The sequence below is a fragment of the Chamaea fasciata genome, unplaced genomic scaffold (genome assembly GCF_029207755.1).
Source record: "Chamaea fasciata isolate MVZ Bird 193981 ecotype frontalis unplaced genomic scaffold, bChaFas1.0.hap1 SCAF_6, whole genome shotgun sequence".
Taxonomy (NCBI): Eukaryota; Metazoa; Chordata; class Aves; order Passeriformes; family Sylviidae; genus Chamaea; species Chamaea fasciata.
The window spans coordinates 56,463,061-56,489,843 of record NW_027094091.1 but is presented as its reverse complement, the minus strand read 5'-3'; the positions used below and the strand labels follow the sequence as shown (position 1 = coordinate 56,489,843).

The window sequence follows — 26,783 nt, the reverse complement described above, 5'->3', positions numbered from 1 at the left end:
TGGATATGTGCTGATATTTACCAAGCAAATCAATTCAATGCAGAAGGAGCTTTTCTGTATGCAGTTACAGTCTGCTTTTTTCTTAATTCAAAATATTGCTTAACTCCTGAAGTTGTTTTTGATACTGAGCACATTTGTTTTTGAGACTGAAAACACTGCATGTGATTTTTAGCTAAAAATATGGGAGATTTTGTGGGATAAAGAACATGAGAATATAAAAACATTTCTGTGGCAAATTTCTAAGAAATGTTACTCTATTAGATAAAAAACATCTCTTTCTTTGTTTTTTGATAGAATATACTTGATAGTATTTCTGGTTTAAAAGAAATACTCTTGTGTGACAGTTCAGCAATGACTACTGAGGAAGTAGCCAAGTCTTCTCCCTTTGGCCCATTGAAATTTTTGCTTCCCTGGTACACAATATAGCAGTATATTTCGTGTCTTCTGATCTGCGTCCATTTCCCTCTGAGTTTCTCATTTACCAGCCCATGCCTCTCTTCCTGTACTCTTTCATTTCCATTTCAAAGCTATTCCAAAGATGAATTGAAAAACTTGGCCCTAACTGCCCATGGACATTCCTGTCTTTATGGTCATATCTCCTGTAGCACCATGAGATTTATTTTTTTGCCACGTGAAATGTGGCTGTCGTAGAAATCTTGATCTCAGGGAGAAAGATATTTGTTTATATAGCTATAATTAATAATATAGCTATAATATAGCCATAATCAATATAGTTTGTAGATAGGCTTCTCTTCCATATTGTGTCACTTCCGTATTGTCCAGCTCTTACTGAAATTAATATGCTTAAGCAACAGCAGCACTAAGAGATGGAGGAGTTGGTGCTCTCTGCCTGTTGTCCCATTTGGAATTCCCCCAAAGTGCCTTTCCATTTATTATTTATTAGGCTTTGTGAGGGCAAAAAGAATAAGTGCCTTATTGCGTGTTTGTAAATGGATTGCTTTGTTAATAAATTTTTGGAAGAATTAGCCATCAGCAATGATCTCGTTTCCAAAAATCAGTTCCAAAGCACACAAGAACTTTACTGCATGTTTGAAAAAATCTAATACATTCAGCACTGTAAAACAAGTAATATAAAATCGAAGTTATTTCTTTATGAAAAGAAGTAATTATGAAGGATAACTTTGTTTTGGTTTGTGGATTTGGGTTTTTTTCATAATTTATTGTGTGTTTTCATAGGTTTGGAGATACCACTTTGCAGGAAAACATTAACCAGGAAAACTTAGAACTTCTCAAAGAATATTACAAGTTATTTACGGAAAAAATGCCTCCTGATTGTGAGTACAAAATAATGTGATGTCCAGATGGCTTTGAAAAGCTTTGATGGGTAAACGGTTACAAGACAGTAGGATTAGCAAAATTCCATAACTTGTTCCATAAATTTAAACATCTTGTATCTGTATACAAACCTACTGATCTCAGGAGTGATTTCAGGCCCAGTGCCACAGCAGAAACTACAGAGAGAATGAAGAAAGGAATGATGAACTGAACAGCTATTTTAAGTTATTAAAATAATAAGTTTCTTAATATTTCAAGTAGAGGACAGTCTGTGCCTACTGTATTTGTAAGAAATACTTGGTGGGAGATTTCATCAGTTTCAGTCATCCCCTCTGTTCTTGTTCTGAAAATGTGTTGAGGTTTGGTGAACCACTGAGAAATCTGCAGATGCAAATAGAAGCAATGAGCCACATCATCATGATATGAAATAACAAGGTTTCATTAGAACAGGCCCTGTATTCCACTTTGATAGAAATTCCATATCATAAACATAAACATTACTGTGCTGTTACTCTGCCAAAAGCAAGGACTGGAAAGATATTTGCATCAGTCTAATCCTGTTAAAGTAGTTTTAATGCTCAAACTATAGTCCCAAATGTTGCAGATTTAAAAGCCTGGTTTTTAAATCCTGTGTAAAGCTTTGATACATCACTGTGTATGAATACATGTTTATCTCTTAAATCAGGATGATTTTAATTTGTTAATGATTTTGACCGAAACAAAAGCTCTCTTCCTGAATGGTGGGCAGGATGCCCATCCAGCCACTCACAGTTCCAGTATTTCTAGGATGTCTACAGAGAAACTCATGCAACAAGTTGGGTAATTAATTTAGGGGAATCTTGCCAAGAAAATATCCTTGAAAAACTAACCTCATCCAGTGTAGGGCTAAGGTAGATCTGATTTGATTTGATTTGATTATATAGAAGCAAAAATTTGCATGCAGGTAGTATTGGCTGCTTTTCACTAACAGAAATGAAACTTGTACTGCCTTCCTGCAGGATTATTTGTGAACCACACAGTTCCTAGACTACTTCTAGACTGTGTAGGCTTTTCAGAACTAATCTTGTCTGGTTCATCGTGTCGTTTCTGGTTATTGTAACCTTCTTGCTTTTTTCTCTACCTTTAAGAACTGAGTCTCCATACAAATTTTTGTGGAACACAGAGACCCTCTTGGTTCCACTGCCCTTCCCAGTAGCTCCCTGCCAGTATGTAGAATCACTGTTTTGCCTTGGAGAAAAGTGCCTTTTAAACCATCCCCCTGGGAAAAAAAGTAAAGTTCTCAAACTTACTCATTTAGGGGAGGACTTTAATCATTCCCCTGTTCCCCCAGCTCTGGAAGACAAACATCCATACAAGGCTGGAAGAAGCCTTGGTGCTAGGGCCAAGTGAGAGGCATTCAGTATTGATGGCTCTTTGATGGTTTTGTCCCTCCTTTCCAGATAATTTCCTGTAGTGCCAAATCTGTGCTACAAAATAAATGCAGGACTGTGTTCCCAAAGCTGTTAGTTCCAAACACTGCTCATAAAGCCCAACAGAATGCGAGGACTCGCAATCCTGTTTGCCAGGCTCTTGCATCCACCCTTGGCAGCCTCCCTTGCCTGCTGCTTCATTCATATATTCCCTTTTAAAGTATTCAATTTTCCACTCCCAGAAAGGTATTGCCACCTTTGCTATTTGGATTTCCTCTTGTGTCTGTATTTCCCCTTGCCAATAATATTCTTGCTTGTGACTAAGCATGCATTGACTTTCTGTCTTCTTTAAGATGAACATACACTTCATCATTTACCTGTTTCTTAACCTCTTAAATTCTTTTAGTGGAAACTGAAAATAAGAGCGTGTTCCCAGAAAGATTCCTACCAAAAACGCTGACCAAATATAGCTCTGGTTGAGGCACCAAAATGGTACTGCTTTTATAGAAATGCTAGGGGTAGTAGGGGTCCAAAAATGTAAGATGGTTATTTAGTAGTACATAATTAACTGAAAACAACAAGGCTGTTTGGTACTGCCAGGCTCCTCCCCCTTATAATCCATGAGCCTGATTTGAAGGTTTAGTACTGTGGGGGACCCGAGGAGTTTAAGCAATTGATCGTTTCCAGTCAAGGTGCAACTCATTTGGCAGTACTATAAATTAGGAGACTCTTGCTGTACCCGTGGAACACCCTCTGAGGTGTTACGTTTTCTGCTGTGCACCAAAGGAAAGCTGCCTGGAAGCAATAAAATGTTTAGTGATATATTTGCATAATCTCAAAGCATCTTTGTCATTGTGTGTTCTGTGTGTTGAAGAAACAGATGCGGCCATAAGTGTAATAGTCTAGCAGAGTGTGGTGTGTTTTTGTGTGCTCTGCATTATCTAAGTGTACAATCAGAAATTGTAATACACAGTTGAAACAATCCACATTAAGATTATTGCAAAACTGGTTTGAATGTACTTTTTCCTCCCTCTTGTTGTTGTTGTTTGTGAGTTTTTTTAGACAGCACAGTATGAGTGAAGCAACTTAGCTCTTTTTGAATATATTTAAATTACTCCTTACTATAAAACATGGATAAGGGAAACTACAGAACTTATTAGACGTAAAAGGCAAAACCCTGTTAGTAAGAGGGATCATTACAACTTGCATCACATTAGGAGAATGGATATTTACCTTCATTAATACTAATCTCATTTTTATTCTTTCAATTGAGTATGTCTTTGGGATTGGTTTTGAGGCCTGGGTTTCTGGGGTTTTTTTCCCTCACTGGATGGACCATTTACTTTCTCTGCCTAAAGAAACTGTATCCATTGATCAACTTAGTCTTACTTTGCTTCTGAGCCCTTTTTTGGTGATAACTATAATTAAATTTTTTTTAACTTCACCCCTATGAGAAAAAAAACCTTTCAGAAAACAGATTCTGTTTGTTTTTATTGATTTTCAAAACTAGTGAAGATAAGTGTAACATTAGAAAAAAACCCTCCTATATATACATATGAAACAGACGGGAAATTAAATTGCCTCCTCTTGAATTTTTGCTAGAGATGTAGGATAAATTAAACTTCAGCTTAGATGCCATACCCAGAACAAGCAGGTAAAAATTTGGATTTTAGGTAAACCTGAAATTATTTTCTGCTTCAAAATAAAGTCCCATTTAATTTCAGACTGAGAAATACACTTTGTTACTTTTTAGAGGGGATACTTAGTGCTGTTGAACCCTTATGTTACATTACATAAAAAAGCTAAGCCGCATCTCAAAACAAAAATTAGATGTTTCAATTTGAAAACAAAACAAAAAAAATTGACTTTAAAATAAAAAAATCGTCCCATTAAAGCAGGTTCCAATACACCCAGGGTTTTTTTTTTTCTGATTTCCATTGAATGTCTGTAATAGCTGATGAACAGAACTGCAGCAGAGACTTGGTTTTGTTTTTCACCATCCATTTATAAGACAAGGGTTGAAGATACTTAAAATTTCCACATGAAGATCTTGGAGAGGACAACCCAATATTCAGAAAGACATAAGATTTGCTTATTCCTTAAATATTTAGCTGGTAATTTCCATCTTGTGTTCCCAAACAAGGCTGTAAATATTATACCTGTTCTTCACCATGAGCATTCTTTAGTCAGGACAGTCATGCCACCAACCTTATCATAATGAGCAACTTTATCATCCTTTTTCTTCCAGGTTTACCACATTTTCAAGAACAAAATGATTTAAAGGGATTGCTAGAAAGTCTTCACCAAAACATCCAGGCCAAAAAGAGAAAGAATGTAGAAATCATGTGGCTGGCTGCAACGGTGAGCTCTCTTGTTTCAAATAAATTGATAATTAATGATGAACTCATTTTCATAAGCCTGCTGATATTGTAAGTGCAATGGATTTTAAGGGTATGATTGGAAAAATCACTGGTTAAAGGAGGCAGATGTACTGAAATGGTTTTCTAACTTACTCATTCTCATAGTCACTCATTCCACTCGTGAATTTCTCTTCTTCCTCCACTTAAATTGCAGACAATTTCTTTTCCTCACGTTTTAAACTGTTAAAACCTGATAGAATTTGAGCAATTTGTTTTATATCTGTTCTTTGATAAAATAAAATTACTCATAATAATTTCTTTTTTTTAGTGTCCTTGAGGTATGATGTGGGGCATGATTGCTTGCTCTGGCATTTTTTGTTCGGTTTTTTTTTGTTATTGCTGCATTCGACTTTTCATTTTCTGTAATTGGGTTAATTTCACAAATAGCTGTTGCAAAAGACATGCAAAGAACAAGCAATCAGACACAGGGAGAACACAAAGGAAATTGTTTATCTAACAATGATTAATACTTACTTTGCTTTTTCCCCATTATTCCTTTCTGTTTCCCAATTCTGTAGGGTTTGCACGTACATATTTTTTTAAAAAGGTCAGGAAAACAACTCTTAGATGTTTATAAAGAGCTCAAGCTTTTCAGGAATGTGAAATTCAGCTAGGTAGTTGGCTTATATTTAGAAAAGCACCCTTGGTATCTCTGCCCCCTTATACCCGCAGAGAGTTTTTGGTATCTACTGAAAGTGAAGCAAGGATTTATGTTTTGTGAGACTTTCAAATGTATTTACCCTTCGAGGCAAATAAATATTTGATACAAAATTATTAATAACATTTCCATGACTTTTTATTACCACCAGGGAAAAGACAATCTTAACTATAACTTTGTATAACACTCCTGTGACTTTCATATTACTAACATTTTGCCACGTGGTTAATAAATTTTATCACATGCTATTGCAGTATAAATCCTTTGTAAGTAAAAATATAAGATTTTCTTGCCGTATCAGTCCTGCAGTTACTATGAAACACTGCTTTTTAAAAAAGTAAAAGATACAGTATAAAATGAGTTGCAAAGAATGTGCTAAATCTTTGGGTATAGAAAGTTGTATTTTACCATCTATTCGGGGTTCCCTGAAAACAATTCTGTGGGTAAAAAGTGTTCTTCGGACATACAAAGTGCTTCAGGTTTTTGTTCACTAAATTCTATTTCTCTTTAGGTTCCCTTCCTTTGGCTTTCAGTAATGTGTTTTTCTGGTTCCAATGATCTACACACTGTTATACCATGTTCCATTTATTTTTTGAAAAAGATATAAGAATAAAACTTTGTCAGTGCAGTAGCTGTGAAATATCACTTTTTTTTTATTGCAGTAGGTGTGTGAGATTCCATGTATGTATCTGTACCTGCATGTAATCCTTGATATAATTGGACTGTAAGAATAAATCTAATAGAATTTAAGTCTATTTCTTCTCCTCCTATGTCTTCCCTACATCAGAGCCCGTCACCCATCCAGAATTATTACCTGGGATTTTTTTTTTTTGCTTTATTTTTTTTTATGATTTTTTTATATTTTTAATTTTTTTTAGGACTCATTCATGTGGAGTAGCCCCCATGACTCATGGAGTTCCAGAGATACTAGTGTAAAGAGAATTAATCTCTTTAATTAAACAGTTAGCTTCTTTCACACCTTAATTTAAGAAAATTATCATATAGTACTTTATTTAAATCCAAGTGCAACTGTGTTGAAATTTTTAAACAGATTTACTTTTAAAATTTTAAATTATAGGGTGGAAGTAACACTTATGGGCTCTCCTTCACCATCCTGTACCTCTTTGGGTTCTAAGTAAGATTGCCTTAATCGATTCCCTAAATTAAACTTTTGAGATGGTATCACAAAGATACCATGGTATCACAAAGAACTTAAAGGCTCTAAGTATTTTCTGGGCCATTGATTTTAATAGAACGTCTGAGAATGCAATTAACAGATGAAGAAATGCTTATTTGCTGAACTGACATTGTGGAGATCACATTCCAGTTTCATCCTGTGAGCTCTCCCATGACAGCCAATGTGGGAAGTTTCTTTTTGTGATTACTGCTGTAATTTATTGCCTTGCCATATTCTCCACAAATATTTTGAGGTTTCATGCAGTTATACCAATGATTTTCCCGGGATAGGTGTAAACAAAGTATTACCTTACCTCAGGACTAATTATATCTGGGGAAAGGTAGGCCCACACTAGGCCACAGCAATTCTCCTTCAAATTTTTTTTTCTAGTAAAATATTGCTTGAAACTGAATTATAAACTAATGGACAGTAGAACCACAGATTGATTCTTAAGGGGAGAAATCATCCTCAAAAATGTCATGTTTCCCTTATGCCTTGTAACTTTTTCGAAGTATAAGCGAAAGTAGACAATCCATGGCAGTCATTTGTGTTGAACTTGATTTATTGTGAGTCATACATTGAACAGTTTGCCTGTTGAAAATAAAAACTATTTTAGTTCGGATGTGTCTGACTCCAATACCTTCACAAGAAGTATAGTCTGCTGCATTCATGTTGGTGAGTTAAGTCTTATCAAGGTTTTTCTTTACTCGTTAGGCATTCACACAATTAAGCTTTCATTGAACAGGGTGGTTGCTAGATTAAGTGAGGAAACAGTGAAGAAGCTGTTTCTCTTACAGTTACGTAAAAATTTCTTTTATAATTGTAAAAATCCTATTTCAAGTTCAGGAAATGAATGTACCAATACTAACTTTTGATAGGTGCTTTCTTCTTGAGCAATGCTGTAGCTCCCTGGCTGCACTTTCTGTGCTTGCCGAGTTGCAGGGGCTGCACAGCCTGCCTGGTGTGAGAAAGGCCAACCTGTGGGGCGTGCCTGTGTTTCAGATTTGCCGGAAGCTGAACGGAGTGCGCTTCACCTGCTGCAAAAGTGCCAAAGACAGGACGTCCATGTCGGTCACGCTGGAGCAGTGCTCCATCCTGAGGGACGAGCACCAGCTGCACAAAGACTTCTTCATCCGGGCACTGGATTGCATGAGGAGGTAGGTGGGCTTCTGTGCACTTTGAGCTAGGCCAGGACAGCCAGTACAGAGGGACTAAAGCTGGTTCTGAACTCTCAGTAGAGCCCAGGCTTGGCTGAGCAGCAGCCTGACCGCTGGTAAGTCACCTCTGGAGTGCAGGGTCTTTGCTGCTGCGTGTTTTATCACTAATCAACAGTGATAGATATGTGAAACCTTGCTGGGGACAGCTCACTGACTGTGGAATCTGAGCAGCAGTCTGAACAGCAGTTGCTTTAAAAAAAGTTATATTTCAGTTTTGAGGGTATTTTTAAAAACTTTTGCACAGACTTTAGATAGTCTGCACAACATTTACACAAATACTGAGAAAGCAAAAGAAGCGTTTGTTACAGATGGCCATTCTTAGTGGTCTGTTATTGAAAAGAAACATCCAGATAGGTTTGACTGGTGGTGGTTGCCATTAATATCTGGTAAAATCTTTACTCTGCGTTAAAAGAAGTTAATTAAAACATGCTTTAGTCTAAATTGCAACTATGCAGAAATTAAGGCTGGTGTTATCAGGAATGTGTAATTAAAAGATGTAAAGATTTCTCATTACCTGAGTCTTTGATGAATAAAAAACCTTATTGAGCAAACAAGTTTGATCATAAAATCAATCCAGATGCTAGATAGTCTAAAGAAACTTTCATCATTGATTTTAATGAGCTTAATCATATAGTTTGAATCATATCATGAAAGTTTTAATCATATTGTCTAAAGGTGTTTTAAAACATATATCCACAACACTAGAATAATATATAAGATAGGTCATTGCAAAAGTAATAGAAAATATTTTGGTCAGCCTGCAAAGAAGTCACTGTATCATATCTTGGACTTCTGTGAAATACAAATTGTTTGTATGGTGGATTTGTTAAGATCATACTAAGTAAACAATTGCGTTTACGGTCTGTAATGGGTCATTCTGGACCTTCATATTTGTTATTGCCAAAACAGGTGTTTAATGTCTAGATTGATAGTGTAGGTTTACCCAGAGAGTGTCCCTTTGTCCTTTGGCAAAGATAGCTGCTCTAAAGGAAAAAGGAAATTTTATAAAGAGTGAACGAGCCGAATGGTTCTGCTGTAGGTTCGGTTCACAAGGTGCTGCTACTGCAGTGAGATGTGGTGTGCTGAACTGAGCTGCATCGTTTTGGATGTATTGTTACCTTGCATAAATCCCTCAGTCTCTGTAGTAATTCAGTGAGTGAATGACTTCTGTGCAGTCTTTCATAACTACATGTTTTATCATTAATGAATTCTGAGTTTTCTGTGTTAAATTTCATTTGTTGGCATTTCAAACGCTTTTTTTTTTCTGTTATGTCTCCAATATATATAAAAGTGTGTAAACTACAGTAAGTTACCAGACACAGGAAAACTAATTATTTGCATTAAATCACCATAATGTTAAAACAGCATTGAGTAGAGTACTGGATTGGAAAATTTTCACAGACTTAAATATAATTTTAAAAACCCCCTAACTTGTTACTACAAAAATCTGGTAGGTTTTTGTAGATCAAAATATAAATGATTTGAGTGGGTTTGCGTCATGTGGCTGATTTGAAAGTTGAGAAGATTAACACATTAGTTATATTTGCAGGTAACAGTAATTTGAAGTCACAAAAGAATGGTGTAAAGACAAAAAACCCCTGAATAACACTTAAACATTAAACAAGCTGATGGGTATATGAGGTTGAAACACCATTACAAAAATGTAAAATCTATCGATTATGCTATAGTTTCAAACAGAGCAAAGATTTATCCTGCTCTTACCCTGTAAAGGAATTTCAGACTTGAACCAGAGTAGGTGAAAGATGTGTTGGATGGGAGGTGGTAACTTTGACTCGGGCAGTAGGATTGTCTGAGGATTAAAGCAAAGGCTTTGCAAGTAGAGGCAGTAGCGCACAAAATAATTTGCATCATCAGGATAATAAAGAAAGAAAGAAATCTTTTAACTATGCTAGTTGCTATCAGTCTAACACTGTTCACATAGAGATTTAAAAATAATTTTTTTTAAAAAAGCATCCAAATTACTATTGTTCCCTCCCAAATTACTCCTTTTTCCCTCGTGAGTCGGTCAATGAAAGCCCAAAAATTCAGAACAGAAGCGTCAAAATGACAAATGGGAGGACAGGACACTCCACGGTGCTCCCATTGAGAGTTGGCCTGGCGGTTTAAGATGTGTTTTTGGTTGTGTCTTTGGTGCTACAGACATCCAGCAGGGACTGCTGCTCACTCCCGGGCTGGAGTGCCTCTGAAGCAGTGTTGGAAGGGACACAACACTGCTGCCTGGGTGGCCTGGCAGGGACCCTCCAGCTGGGCACTGCTCCTGGCAGCAGACAGAGAAAGGAGCCTTGCAGACAAAGGCATTTTGAGACAGCAAACTGGTGAGAGAAGAGCAGATAAGCAAAGGAGAGGAGAAAAAAACCCCCTTGGTTTCCACAGGTGTTTCAGCTAAATGTCCTGTATTTCACTTGAGGGAAGTTTGGCAACTGTGTTTTTGAGGTTTGTGTGAATGAGGTCAACAGACTTGTTTGGTAGTCATTGTGGCACTTGTCCTTTTGTAGTTTCTTTTTATTTGATTACTTTTGCAGATATGAAAGATAATGCTGTGCATATCTAAAATTTTCATTAGGTACTTTTAGAAGCTTTTAGAATGATTTTCACATCTAAAAGAACCTATTTTGTTTCAAGGCCAGACAGAGAAAAACTATTTGCCATTTAATTTGCAATTTTAGCAGTTTTTCCTCCAATGAATCTTCTCTAGATCACTTTGTTAAACTTTGTCAATCAAATCCCTTTGTGCTGATTGCCACAAATTGCTTTTAAGCCTTTCAAAAGAACAAATAGACATGAAAAATTCAATTTTAACATCCAGAATCCTAACAGACTGAATTGATCTTTGAAAGGCTTCTTTTGAGAGTTAACAGTAGGAGACAGAGACTACTGTGAAACTAAGTGAGCTGTAGAAGTAAATGGTGATTCAAAAGCAGCCTTTATTGGAAATGCCATCATTTTGAGATATGAAAATTATAAAGGTGCCTGTGTAGCTGTCAGGCTTTTTCTTTTCCTGCCAGTGCTGACACAGCTTTGCTGACTGTTGGAAAAGGGAGGCATGTGCTTACAGGTTCATGCTTCCTTGCCACCACCAGAAGTGTGGAGATGCTGGACTTCTGTATGCTGTGTGCTGCTTTTCAGCTTCTTTGGGGTCCTCAGAATTTTGAGCTATCCAGAAGCGATTCCTAAAGTTTCAACATATTGGCTTTGGTGTACATTGCATTACCCTATTTTGGAAAATACTGCCCCTAGCTGTTTTTTTAATGACTTGGTTTGTAAGTGGGATCATTGTCTTTTAGGGATAAACTATTCAATGTTTACCGCTTATTTATAAAAAAATGCTGTGCAAGACTCCTTCTATTAGTTCTTCCTTTCACTTATGAAAAATGTGGTGAATGAAGCAATAATGGGAATGCACGCTTTATCATTTACAGTGTGTAATAGATGGCTTTGTCCTCAGTTGTAACTCTGGCAATTATGATGCTGCAATTGGTGTGTACCTGAAGCAGCCGTTCTATAAATAATTCCACATATTATAATTTCCTTGATATAGGTTTGTGACTTCCATTGATCTTAGTGACATGCATAGTGCAGAATGAGGAAAACCAATATATCATCCCCTCTGTATCAATTGCTTGTAATTCACATCATATTCAAATACTGTTTATAATGTCGATGCCACTTCCGAGTCATTTTTTACAGGCATCAATATTTTTATTTTTCTCTTCACCAATACATGAATGTTTCCTATCATTCAGTATTAACTTTATTCCAAGAGACAGTAGAGGCGCTAAATTGATTTATCTGAGTTCACTGCAGTATCTGTCACATGATTCTGTTTTTTTCTTTAGAGCTGTCTACTGTTAAGGAAGAATTGCCCCTGATGGGCAGTGCATAATGAAACAGCTCTGTAAAAAATGATTTTTTTTCCTTTTTAAAGTTTTATTTCTTTTTTGAATCTATTTAGCATTATTGTTTCAGTGACAGGACCCCTTTTGGATGCTGTGGGTAGTGAACAGGATCTCCTGTCATTGAGCATGTTTCCAATAAAGCCTCAGAAGTAGTAACAAACAAAGGAAATGACAAATCCACTGTCTATGGTGAGTCCTCCATGCTGTCAGCCTTATCATCATTCTTAGCAGGGCACAACACCTGTCATGTATTTCTGATATTGAACACAAAATTTGACTCAATGTGGGACATGCTGTTTCCACTTGAAATAGCTAAGGGTACTTCAGGGTATTTCAGATAAATTGCCTATCAAAAATCTCGTTGAAGCACAAGTTCAAAGAACAAATGATCTGGACAACAAGTGTTGGGCTTTTGATGAGCCAATTATGAAGAAAATATCTCCTTTTTTAAAGAGCCGTTTGAGGACAGCTTTTCTTAACAATGGGTGAGTTTAGGAGGAGGAATATCTGTAATCAGGGACTACCTGTAATCAGGAATAGCTCTTTAATCAGAGACTTTCAGATGTTCTGCGTGCTGAGATGGACCTTGGCCAGGGAGGAGCCTGTACCAAACAACAGAGCTGTAATTGCCACACGGACTAGGAAGCAGGACCAAAAGGACAGGATTAGAGACAGGAATGATACATGTGCAAATCTCTCATGTCCCAGATTTCACCCTGCCCCTGTGAGTTTGTGGCAAGAGATGCAGCGCGTGAAGTGTTGCACAGAAGAGGAGGCACAAGTTCTCCTCAAACCTTTTTCCCAACCCATCTGACCTTATTCAACTTATCTTTTTTCTTCTAAAAGTATAAGCACAGTGCAAGCAAAATTTAAAAAAGGAGAGACCAACTTCCAATATAGATTTTTACAACATTCTATGGCTCTTTAGAAACTTAACATCTCTATTTTGAAGTAGAAATTGCAGATTATTTGCATCACCTGATGTACTGATAGAAGCCTGAGCATTAAGTAACAATAAGGTCCAGTTTTGGCACATTTAACCACCATAAATTTTGTTTTCTACAACTAAATTACTGGTTTGAGGTTTTTTAATAGCCACAGTGTGGAGAGGAAAAGAAAAAATGGAGAGAAATGGCCACAAGATGTAGTGAGAGTCAATGCCATTGACACCTTGCTGGAGCCTTTTAGAATTAACATCTATTTCTGACCATCCTTCTGGAAGGAGAAGGATTATAGAGAATCATTGTGGGCAAAGTATCAAACAGTAGTTGAAAAGGCTGTGAAAAATCTATGCTTTTCTAATATAACTTCTGAATTCCACTGAATTGAACTTTATAATGTATCTTTAAAGCAAGTCTCAGATTTTAAAGACTCAAAAGAAGTCAAGGAAAAAAATACAAGAAAGGTAACCCATGCACACTTTATTTGCACTCTGGAAGGCCCCGAGATTCAGACTTCTACATGGACAAACTAAGTAAGTATAATTGGCAGCTGTTTTGTAACATAGGCTCCTCACACTATACGAACCAGTTTTGCCTGGTTCACCGGGGTCAGATGTTTGAGTTCATGTTTTGGACGGAAATGGTCTCTAGCTGACTGCAGAAGTTTCATTCTCCTGGACCTCATTTCTGAAAATTCTTCCCAAGTGCTGTTTTCAGATTTTCTGATCAACCCCCCAGTCAGGGTCCCAAGAACTCTCTCACGTGATCTTTTTCATCTTCCTTTCTTTTACTACACTTTTACTTGAATATTTCCCTTCTTTCTCCTCTGTGACACGTGTGGCTGCCTCTTTCTTCTCCTGTTCAGAGTTTGGGCACTGGCCTCAGTCACAGCACAGAGAGAACAGCAGAGCCAGTCCCCTGCCTCTTGGTTTTGGCTTCATGTTCTAGAAGTCATCCTCTGCCAGGGAAAAGAACAGCAAGGAAAATCCTTGTCCAGCTCCTTGACCCGGCATATGTTGAATCCTCAAAGTATGTACCTGCTGAATTTTAACAAGGCTTTGTTAGGAAGAGATTTGAGAGTCTTGCAGGAGCAGGCTCTTTTGATAGTTGCATCTCTCACATCTTTATTATCTTGGTGCCGAATATCAAATCCTGCTCTTCAGCATAGAGGTACTAGTAATTCTCTCAAAAAAATACGGGGGAGGGAGGGAAGCTGTATTTTTTTCTTCTCTAAATGGCATTGTAAGTTTGAATTTTTCCATTCAAAATGAACTACCAATTTTGAGTAGATCCTTAATGGAAAGCATTGTGTAGCCTTAATTATAATTACCTTTCCCCTGGAACTTGTAATAATATTCTTGGACCAATCACTCGGGAAGAAGGGGGAAAACAGGGAAAACCTTTGCCACTCTTTGCAAGAAATATTTCAAGAAGTGACTCAGTCTACATCAATGTAGCAGTCAATAAGCAAGAATTCTGAAACAATGCTTAGTTTTGTGTCGTGGTTTAAACAGAACAGGTGATTGGGAATTCAAACATCACAAAGTTACCCTAGGACATTTTCCTATCAGTGCATGAGGGGATGGTAGAGCCAATAGAAATCTGTATTGTGTCTAAATTTTAACAGCAGTCTTTGGGGAGTCAGTCCTTGAAATGCACCTGCTCCCCCTTCAGTAACTGCTTCGGGAAGGTGAGCACTTCAAGAGGACTCAGAACTTGACAGTAAATTTTATATGATAGGAAAACATACTAATATATCAATTGCAGTGTAAAATATTTTATTGTATGTTAAAAGAAGTTCCTTTTAATTGAAAAAGAAAATGTTAGACAATATTTGTGTTTCAGCTTTGTGACAAGAAACCCTTGATTCCCTGTGAACTTTTTGCTGAAGGGTCCCTTTGCCCTTTGATTTTGGGCTGTGTGTGCCAAAGTTTTCCAAAGTAGAACTAGATTCATGGAATTCCAATCAAAAACTTGCCCTACTCTGAGTTGTTCTGCTCTGATTTGTACTTTTTATTTCTCACTGAGATATTGATAGAGTAAACAATCTGTTAAGTAGCCCAAATTAGTATTTGTCATATCTTGATCCAAATGAGAGTACAGAGAACTGAGCTTTGTCTTTACTCTCTGTGAAAGGTTTTAATTATTCAGTATAGACAGCGAGAAATGTGTATAATTAATTACCATGTGCATTCTCTGGTCAGTTTTTAAAACCAGCCAAATGAAAAAACCTTATCCAATAAATTTGCTTTCCCATTTAGTGCCACAGTCTGTGTTTGGATGCTTAATAGTGCAGAAGTGAATTTAAACACTGCATTTGATTAATTATGAAATTAAAAAAAAAAAAAAAAAAAAAAAGGGAAACTGCTTCCTAAAAACCTCTTCTAATGGAAATAGTTTCTGTCACTTTTGCCATGCATATATGGCAGGCCCATAGTTCTGGATTTCACTTTTCATGGTTAGACAAATCTAGCATGCAAATAGTTAGATTATTGTAAGATATTGATTGGTGCTCATTTTTGAGATTCTTCTAGTTTATGGAAAATTTTATTAATTTTCTCATTCATTTAGTGTTTTATTGCTTATTTAGAGCTTTCATGAAAGACCAGGTCTTACCAGAAATCAAAGCCCAGATGTATTATAATCACTGCATTGAGTAATACCAGATTTCTTCCTGTTATATTTCACTTTAATTGAGATTTCTTGGAAGAGTGTATGGGAAAAGTCCTGCCTGCATGTTTATTATCTGTTAAAAATCCAAGTCCAAGCTGAAGTACCATGGCTTTGGCCATGTTCAGCTAAATCTCAGGAAGAGCAACACTACCAAGTCTAAAATATAGATAAGAAAGAGGCAGGAAATGAGAGTAAGAGGGCAGTAGTAGCATACAATAGCTAGTTAAAGCTATCAAACATGCAATCTCTCCAAGAAGTTACTGGCCTCTAAAACAGTGTTCTTCTCAGAGTAATATAATTTGGGCAGGGAGGGCTCATAGCTTCCTGTCTGTGGTCCTGGCAACATACTGACTGTGCAAAGGTTAGAAGGGGCACAGAAAGGAAAAGCAACCAGCCGCTCTTCCTAAAAGGTGGTTTTGTAATAGAAGATTCTTCATTTCTTCAGGGGAAAGGTGATGGAGTGTCAGGCTACAGTTCTGGTTGGCTTGTGTAGGAAGCAGGCAACAGACATTTCTAGGTTTATCTTTGCTCTCATTTTATACTCCCTTGATCTCTTCATAAAATTAGTCTCTTTTTGTAGGCATGCTCCCTGCTCAGATAATCATCTTTTCTCATCCAGAGCCCTGGGATCAGTTTTCTTCCATAAATTCCATCCCTTGGGATGCTGTGCAGCCTCAGGGCCAGCCACCATCTCTGGGGACTGGCCTGGTGCTTGTTATGTACATGACATGAGAGAATCCGGCATTCAATCTCCGTATTATCATTTCCCATTTATTCTTCTTCTTATTATTATGCATTCATAAAGCGACCTGGGACATTCTGTTATACAATTGTGCTTTCAAATAGTTATGGTCCTATTCAACTTCAGCCACTGGATCTGAAATTTTCTATCTCAGGTTCTTTAGGGAAAGAACCTAAAATCTTATTGGATGCCAAAATAGAAGGAGAGACGTAATTGTGTGTCATCATCCCCCTGCCAGATTTTATAATCACCGTTTGAGGAACTATCTTTGATGTATGGGGGTTTTCTCCCTTCAGTCTGCTGCTGTTTTCTTTTTCCAGTGAGCACTCCCCTGTTTCTTACTCTCTTGTAGTCACATCTTGGTGTACGATATCTTGATAGAATTCTTTTGACAGTGGCTTTTCCAAGCTCAGCTGAGGGAATTAGTTTTAGTAGTAGTTTCTAGCTGTTGCTTTCTGTGGCAGCTCAGGTTTGGTGAGTGACATTTCATAAGTGTGTCCTTATTGTTACAGCAGCCACTGGCATAGCTGGCAGCAACGAGTTCTTTCTCAGTGTTTACCTGCAGTACAAATCCTGGTAGCTGTTTGCAGTGGAGTGGTCAGGGGAGTTTCCATTTGGATTGTTATGTACCTATTATGCATTTTCTACTTTGATGGTGTTATCTGCAGTCAGCTGGAGCTACACCCAGTAATGGAGCCAGCAGCATTATATTGCTATCCTGTTCTCTGGATCATCCAGGGATAAATCTGGGAGATAATTTTGGGAACTTGTATTCTTAAGTCTCGACTATAATTTGTATGAATAGGAAGCACATGTTTAAAAGGAAGTTAAGGCAAAGGAAATGTTGGAGTGCTCTGAAAGTGAACAGCCAACTCCTAAGTTGACCCCTAATGCTAGAACAGTTAAAGTAGTTTCTGCAGCCCTGGGACAGCCCTAGTGGTGTTGCAGTTGGACTGTGGTTCTAAACATATCTCTAATGCCAGAACCACTGGGCACTGCTTTGGTGTGTATCTGCAGTGCAGTTCCTGTGCCCTGCTCTGGGCTAATTTCCCTGCCAGCTTGTCTCGTCTCCCCATCCTGGATGTTGCCACATGTGTACTGTCTTCCAGCAGTGGAAAGAGCACCTGGCTTTTCTCCTCTACTGGAGATGCTCCTAATGCCCCAGGAAGGTGCCAGAGCAAGTTTCTACCTCTGCAGAATCTTGTGATTCCAGGCAAGGCTTAGCCAAGATTTAAAGTCCCTTAGGCCAGGGATGTCAGAGGCTGGGAAGGGAATCACTGTTCCCTCCCTCTTCTGTCAAGGGTTGAAATACTTTGGTATATGACCCAGCCTCCTTGATAGATTCCCGGTTAATGAGGCAGAAGATTGCTCTGCATGTGATACTCAAGAACTTCACTTATTGTTCTGTGAAACTATTGTGTAGTACGCGTATAAGGAATCTTCCTTTTCTGCCCCTCTCATTCATCATATGGGTTTCCTGGCATATCATCAGCTTTAATTTCACGCTACATCCTCCCCCTTCACTGCATATTTCCTTACACTCGTGAGAACATTGTAATGTTTGAGGCTTTTTATCCCTCATTTCAATTTAGCTGAACTCAGTCCCCATGCCCAGAGGGAATGCACAGATTCCTGTTCCTTCCCCTCACACCAAGAGCTAGCAGGTGCCCTTTGCTTCTGGAGAAAGGCTAAAAAGGCATCAGCTAATTATTATCAGCAGCAGATCAGTGAGATACACCTGGCTTTAAATATATATATATATTTACTCTGCAACCCCACTGCAGTCAGCTTTTTCAGATTTGAGGAACTTGTTTAGATTACTGAAACACTGAAAAGACTAAGGTGTAATCTGATCACACAGTCATATATTTTATAAAACCCTGTTGTAGGATCATCTGGTTAATAGTTTGTGTCTTGGGTGAGCTGACAAGTCTGATGAAAATATATAATTCCTGTCAAAATAATGTTGGGTTTTATATTCATTTTGCAAAAATCATTCCTCAATGCTCCAAAGTTGGTGATTTTTTTTTGTTGAAGTCCCTTTATAACTCATTCATAACTGTTGACAGCAGAGCATCTACAGAATACAAAGGAATCAGCACAGAAAGGTTTGCAATTTCCAGCAAGCTGCCTTGTGGTGGTGTGGTAAATAGAAGATGGGAGGGTCCAGAGTAGATTGTTGTGGAATGTTTTTCATATGTTTTTGGATTTGTTTGGTTTGGGTTTTAGCTTACGTAGTTTAACCACGACTGGCATGGTCTCTGTTCTAAGTTTATTTCTGCTAAATGGCTGTTACATTGAAAGCCTCAGGAAAGCTAATACAAATGGCTAAACTGGCACTGTGGCAGAGGCATTATTGGCTGGTTTTGAAGTGTTCAAAGTAGCATCAGGCAGAGGCAAGCAGCAACAACAATGTCTCATTCTCAAAGATCAATGAAATTATTGTGAAAATCCACACGAGTCTGCTTTGATAATATTGGTTATAACTGGTTAGAGTATTTGTTCCATTTGCACTTTTCAGAGTTAATTTTTTTTTACTTTAAAAGCTTATAATTGACAAGCAAAGGGCAAGAGAAAGAAATGCACTTGAATCTCTTTCAATTTTAAAGTGGGAGAAAGCTAGTATAGAGGTGCCAAGTCCCTTATGACATCATAGTCCTTTGTTCAAAATTATATTTGAATCTAATTTTTCTTTAAAAGGGTCTCTTCTCGTTGGGTTTTTTTTTTCTTTAAATAAGAGTCCTGTTGCTGCACTTGCGTGTGCAATAGCAGAGCTTGTAAATAATGTTCATTTCCTTACTGACATTCACTATTCGGCATATTACTAATTCCCTTTTCACACTCCATTTTGCCACTTGGGCTCATGCTGACATAGCAAATGCAGCAATGCTGGCTGCACAGTTCAAGATTCTGCCTTCTGGACGCTGCTGAACTAGTGTGCTCTGAGTGTTGATGGATAGTCTTCCTTCAACATCATCCTGAATAAAGTCCTCTCTTGCTTTCCTGCTGTGTGGTAGCCTCAGGGAGAAGGTCTCTATGTCACCTTTCTCTGTAAAAATTTGCTGCCACAATGGTATTATCAGCAAATGTGTAGACAGTCACTTTAAGCTTAGTTTGACATTCCTGTTACACAGATACAGATCATTTGCCATGTGAAGACGCTTTTTGAATTTATTTTTAAAGTGAGTTAGCACTTATCAGACCACTGTGATGCTGTTTATTTTCTCTCTTGTGCAGTGCAAGCAGTCCAAGGTGTGCTGCCAGGTACAGGGATTTTGCTTTTGCTTCTGTAAGATTGTTTTTCCCCCTGTTAAGTTGCATTGCTGCATTCTGTAAATAGTTGTGCTCTTGTAGCGACTTACATCCTTCTGCTCTTCCTCAGAGGGAAAAGTACGTTCCTTCATAGAATCATGGAATGGCTTGAGTTGGAAGGGACTTCAACCATCACCTTGTTCCAATCCCCTGCCATGGGCAGGCTCATCTTCCACTAGACCAGCTTGCTCCAAGCCCCATGCAACCTGGCCTTGAACACTTCCAGGGATTTCAATCTAGTGGATCAAAAGTCAATAAAATATTTTTCTGGCCAAAGGGGGTTGAAATCACCTTTTGGTGATGCTTGACAAAGCAACATTGCATGCACCAAAGTTTTGCCTCCCAAGTATGTTGGTCTGTGTGACAGTGCACATAATATGCACACACACACACGTAATTATATGCAAATATAGAAATGTAGGAATTGGTACATTTCAGTTTGTCACATTGCTGATTAATTATGTGACTTAAAGAAGTGAATTATTTTAAATGGCTTGCAAACTTCACAAATATTTTTCCAATACAGGAAAGTGGTTTTAGAGTGGTTTATTTCTATATTGCTGTGGTTTCTGATTGGCAATTAAAAGGTAATTAAAACATTTGAGACTTTCATTTCCTGTATTGCCCTGTAGGTTTATTATCTTCATGTGATGATCCTTGTTTGTAGATGAAGATTTTGGTGGTATAGAAGCTCTAGGAAATTGTGGCCATTTCATATAATGTGATCAATCTCTTGTTCTTGGTTTGCAGGGAAACTTGAGTGCAGTAATATTTTGCAAATCAGATACATTTTCTCACTTTCACACCAAGGATATTCACTGGCAAGAGACTGCTGAGCACCATAGTCTAGAAAAGTCATTTGTAGGCTTAGCTGACTTTTTAAAAATCATTTTGTGACAGATGTATCTCAAATTTTATGTTTTCTGTCCGAAAGGCAATCATTCTTCCTGCTGTTGCAAAGAATCTTCTTTCGTGCAGCACAATAGGGATAACAAAACTCATTTCAGTCTCAATTTAATTCCAATGTAAAAAACTTGCAATGAGGTGGTAATGAACTTGAACTCAATACAGATTACCTCCTGCATGCATATGCAGATGCTCAAACACAAGACAGATCTTTTCCAGACATGGTTCTATTCTGAGAGCATTTCTCTCTTGAGCAGATTAAACTCTGAAATTTTCTGGTTTGCTTGTTGTTACAGTTAATACAGAAACACCATTTGGAGTTCACCTCCTAGGTTTGAATTAGACTGACATAAATGCATACCCAAAAGAGGAAAAGATGATCATCGTGATTATCAGGATAAGATAATTCTAGCAAATAATGAGTTGGTAAGATAAAGAGACTGATCCTCTGAAATAGAGAATGATCAGACCAATCAAAACCATTTGGAAAGCAAAACTCAAACATGTTTCATAGTCCCAGCTGTGCAGTCCAGTGAGTGCTGTGCTGATAAACAACCACCATCTCCCTCAATGCTTTGAATTTGGACATGTATGTCTTTTCCAAAATACTGGCTCATTTGTAATAATTATTACACTTATATAATTATTACTGGAATAATTATTATACTCACGGAAAAACAGCCTTTGCCTGAGATAAAACTGGAATAGCTCTAGCAAAGTTAAAAGAATGACACCAGCAAACACTGGCTAGAAATTTGCTGTCAAGAGGTCTCTGGTGAGCCTTGTCCCATGCCCTGCTCCAAGCATCTGCAGCAGCTGTATGTCAAGTAGGGAAGGGAATGCAGATCTTCATGACCCTGTCGTCAGTCCTTTCCGGCCAGTCTGCTCTCCACTAACAGTCCACACCAATAGCTAAATTAAAAAGCACCTTCTCCCCATGCATTCTGCTTTTCAGGCACAGATGAGGTATCAGTCCTCCCCTAATGTGGCTCTCTGTGGTGAGGACTTTGCTGATCTCTATGCTAATGTGTAACCAGATGGAATAATGGGTCCACATTGGGCTAGGAAAAGTCTGAAGACCTTTTTTCAGACAGGACCAACACCTGGTATTACTGTGGGCTGCTTTATGCAAATACTACAGCTTCATTATTATTGCAATACAAAAAGCATTAGGCATCCAATTTCCTTTGTAAATGAAGCAATGTATTACTTCAATAGCTACTTTTGAAGCTCTCTGCAACTTAAACCACAGATGTTAAAACTATTGGAATTAAATGAACCCCCTCTGAATTGTAATCCTTGAATAGACTAGGGTTTGGGGTTTTTTTTTTTATTATAAAGTTTATTAAATGAAATATATATTATAATGGAGTGGAAAAAGTCAAATGATCTTATGTAGCAAAAATAAAAACTTGAAGCTCGCTATCCATACTTCATTGGGTGTGGAATGCCAAAAGAGAAATAAAAGACATTTTATTGTTAATGTTCTGTACCATATTGTGATGTAGCCCAAAACAGACAATTGTTTGCTCGCAAATATCTTGTTTTTTCTTTTATTCACACTCCAGAGAAAAAATTAGGACTGTCCTTCAAAAATACTCTGTCATCAAGTGAGCTGGAAAGTTTAAGTTGTTACCCATCACGTTTGACTATGTTTATGGTGCTGGAGAGAAAATCTGAGGCTTGTGAGGTTCATTTTTTAGGTGATGCAGTGGCAGTGCAAGTATGGGCTGGAGATTATGAAGCTCTGTGAAGATGAGGGGGGAAAAAACATTGGGCAATTGGCATTGGAGAAGTTTTTTTCAAAGACCATTGAATTCAGTGCAGCACTAATGGTCAAGCTGTTTCTATCATAGAACTTTAGATACCTATTGTATGAATGCCTAGTTAAGGACTGAAGTTCCCAGTACTCTCCCAGGAGGGATGGTTAGTGGCCTGATTTAGGGGCTCTGAATCATCCTGAGAATGTTCTGTAGATGTAGGGGAAGCCTGGGCTGGTAAATTTTGGCACCCAAGGCTCGCCACTCATGGTGAGGGAATGTTGCCCTTTAAAGAAGTTGGATCAGATCTCAGAAGTGTATTCTGTAGTTATCATGGTAAGCAGTTGAAGGTAAAATAAAGGTAGAAGGACAAAACTTAGCATGAGGAAAATTTTGCTGACATCAGTACCTGCTGTGCTTTTAAACATACGCTTGTCGCTAGACACTAATTTATTTATTATCATGAAGTCAAGGAAGCCTGAAGTTATTAAAAAGAAGAAATATGTAAGAAGCTAAATGTGTAGTGTTAAGTTGCTGTTTAAACTTTTGCTGCTACAACATATTGGCTGCCTCCTTTGTTTGTTTGCTCAATTCATATGATAAAAGAACTACTGCATGCTTTGAAAAAAGGGTAAAAGTCCACTTTGGTTACTTTCCTTGTTTTCATAGAGAGCAGTAGCCATGAAGCAATGTAGTTACAGCTTCCCTTATCCTAAATTGTTTATTTCCATAGGAAAACTTTATTGGATTAATCTGGACAAAGTTACTTTAGCTTACTTAATTTCGGCAACATGATGAGTTCTGCAAATATTCAGCCTTTTTGAGTAGATAGATGTGTAGAAGTTATACTTCTATACTGAAGAATACTTTTTAATTAAATGTTGCTCTAATTTTTCTACCGTTGTAATTTGATGTGTTTGTTTTTGAAAAAGAACTTACGAACAGTGTTCCTTAGTAAAAATATGCAGTTAATCATTTGAATGAATGAGAGGGAGAGGAAGCTTTCTAAATAAAGTATGTCCTCTTTATGGAAGCAAATGTTTGTAAGAGAACTCTTTCCTTGCCCTCAGGTTGTCTGTTGCTTCTTCAGTCATTAAATTATTCTGTACTCAAGAGAATGTTATTGGTCAAATGTAAACCCATTTTTTTTCCACTGAAATTTCCATTATCTGTAAGCAATTCCATCTTGGGGGGGATTATCATATTTTACATTTTCTGCAGTGTTCTGCATGTGATTCATTACTGTGCACCGTACCTAGGAAAATGTCATTTATTATTTCATGCACCAAAATACTCTGTCTGCGTTGACGAGCATGCTTGTCTGACAAGTGCAGCTGCTGGCTTGCACGCACAGGTCTTTAGCTTTGTTTGAATCTCGTATCTGCCATCATTAACAATTCATGCAAGGAACAAAACCAAAGGAAAGTAGTTCAGGGAATTGAGAGTGCTTGCTTTAACCAACTCTCACATTCTAAGAGAGTAGGAAGGATATTATGAACCACATGGTACATAAACAGTGCACAAGCCAACCCTGTCCCCTGTGTACATTAATGAGATAACAAGAGATGCCTGTAGCTCAGCAGAGATAATTTTTTAAAATTGCTTTTGCTGTTTAATTGCAGCTTTTGTGTTTTATAGATTTTATTTAAGCTGTCAGTAGCAGTGCATTAGTAGCGTATTTAACAAACACAGGATTGAATAGTAATAACCAGAGACGAGCAGGCTCCTTTCCATGTGTATACCAGGCTCTGACAAGATGATGTGAACTGATAATGAGTTTTTAATAAAGGGTAATTGAGAATACAGCTATAAGAATAGTTGAGATCTTTTTAAAAAAGTGAAATTATTTAGTTACCAGAAGCCTGTAATTGCTGTCCAACAGCCACAGAAGCTCAGGATTATCCAAAAAACAGGGAGAGCATCAGCCTGCTCAGACTTTTTTGGACTTTGGCTGCATTTTTTCGTCGTCCACTGGCCATGAGCAAGTGCTAGAGAGGACCGTGAATGCTGACACCCCTCACTCAGCTGGAAAGGCAGTATCATTCCCAATGAGGTTAGCCTGGGATGAGTTGCAATATAATTGAAGGACATTAGCATTTATTAGAAATTGAAAAGGAAGCGGAATTCCTTAAGGTCTGACATTATGGGCATTTGGAGAGGATGAAATGTTTCTCATTAACAACCTATGTGTTTTTTGGCTGCACTGTAGATTTTTCTGCATGAACACCTGGCCTCCTACTCATATTTATTCAATCCAAACACCCAAAGCATGTGAAAAATGTTACTGATTTTCCGAGTGATTAAAGAAAACACGGCCAGAAACATGAGCAATACCAGGATTTAATGTGTCTCAGACCTGTGTTGAGAACCATATTCTTGTAAAGAGAGTGCAAAATGGGAGGCACTGGCATTGCCCCCAGCACAGCCTCAGTCAGTGTTGTCTAATATTTTGAAGTTATTTCAAAATACAGGGTTTTTCTGGAAAATCGGAGCAGTGTTTGTCTAAAGTGGGAGCACCACGATACAATGATACACCGAGATGTTTCTTAAGCTGTTTTCCTTCCAGTGTGCAAAATAAGCAGTGCACATAATAGAGTAGAAAAATCCACTGTAGACAAAAATAACTCTCCACCATCCCAGTGAGAGATTTATATCCACTTGCTACCTTTTCTGTCCCATCCTGGGGAAGGAAGGAAACACTCCAGCATTGCTACTGGCTTGCTGCTTCTTCAGAAGAAAGTAACAATGAATGAATGTTTCCCACAAAATCTTGAATGTTTCCAAATTTTTTATATGTTTTGGATTTTTCATAGTAAAACACCCTCTTTTCCCAATTATAACTATTTAAAAATAGCATCCATTCCACTTACTTATGATTGCAATTGCCACCAAATGTGGAAAGCCCCATTGCTGTTCTGCTTGGCAGTTGCGTATGTTACTTACTGAACATGTGCTTGGGAACATTCATACTTAAAATATCTCAAATCCAGAGACTCCAAACTTTCAGGTGAACTTTAAGGTGAACACAGTCTGCAACACAGGAAACAACACTGACTTTATAAAAAATTAATATATATCTGATAGTTCAGTCCAGGTCAGCAAGTAAATTGCCATTTTTTTTTGTCTGTCAGAGACTTGGCTTATGGTTAAGTGATGCTGACAGTGTAGTGAACTCCTCTTCTGCTCAGGGAGTCCTGAGTGTAGTTCATAGAGCTTATCCTGAGAGCTGCACCTTTGATCTTTGGCAAACTGACAATTACTGTGACTGCACTGGGCAAAACCACGTCCTTCAGCTCTTTGTAGCAGTAAGAAAAAGGTAGCGTTATTATAGAGAGGAAGATATTTGCACCTGTATTATAAATTATTTACTCCTTTCTGCCAGCAAAGATTTAGGAATGCAGAAGGTAAATATATGGCTTATTGAATTTTTAGTCTTTAGTAATCTCTTATCTTCCAAAAGTCTTTTTTTCTTGATGCTGGGGGCAAAACAGTATGAGTTTTCATCTCTTTGTTCTCCCTGTCAGTGCAGTGCTATTTTTGCTTAAAAAGTGAGTCTGTGCTAATATTGTCTTTGTGAGATAAAATGAACTTCTTAACAAATGGCAGTGGCATTCAAATAAAAATTTCCTTACAAATGCAACTTAGCAACCAGGGAGAAAAAACTTGTATTTGGTATATTGTTAAAAAGATTTTAGTTTTGGTGCTCCTCCTTGGTACTTGGGAGAGAAAACTGCTTCCTTCTGAAGAACAGGCTCCAAAACTTTGGCTGTCTTCTTAAAAGATACTAAAACAAAGCACGTAAGATGAAAGAATTGCATTCACTCCTAACTTCTCATAGAAAGGTTTATCCCTCTAAGTCTCCACATTGTATCTATTAACAGAAAAGACAATAAATGCGTTCAAGGCATTTAAATGAGAATTTTATCCAGCCTTCTCATTTGCCCTGAAGGAAGTACATGGAAAAAGTAGTGTGTTTCAGATTCAAATAGAATTTTCCTTGTGTTTTATGAAGGCCTCTTAAAATCTGCCTGCTAAAGAGAAGAGAAGGTGGTTTATTGGTAGTACTGTTGGGATACAATTTCCAGGTTGCTACAGTTTGCATCCCAGACTATGCATTTTTGGATAGGTTGTTTTGGTTAGCTCCCTACCTAACCAAAGCAGGGCTACATTTTTTGTTTCTGGTAGCAGCTAAACTCAGATTGAGGTGCTTTTTTTTTTTTTCCCCCTGTAATTGGAGAATCTATATGTGCACAAATTCCCCTTGTATAAATATACCCACATACTGTATGTTCTGCTCAAAGAACAGCTGGGATCAGAACAGGTCGGATCTCAAAATGATTTTGTGGTTTTTTAAA

At 37.7% G+C, this 26,783-nt stretch overlaps 1 protein-coding gene across 10 annotated transcripts in view; it reads left to right on the top strand.

Moving 5' to 3' along the window:
* Nucleotides 1–26,783, top strand: part of INPP4B (inositol polyphosphate-4-phosphatase type II B) — a 293,798-nt gene that overhangs the window by 252,974 nt on the left and 14,041 nt on the right. For all 10 annotated transcript variants that reach the window (XM_066186440.1, XM_066186445.1, XM_066186446.1 and 7 more), the window contains 3 exons: nucleotides 1,198–1,295; nucleotides 4,954–5,066; nucleotides 7,963–8,117. In XM_066186440.1, coding sequence (XP_066042537.1) covers nucleotides 1,198–1,295; nucleotides 4,954–5,066; nucleotides 7,963–8,117 — 366 coding nt within the window. The remainder of the gene's footprint in view (nucleotides 1–1,197; nucleotides 1,296–4,953; nucleotides 5,067–7,962; nucleotides 8,118–26,783) is intronic.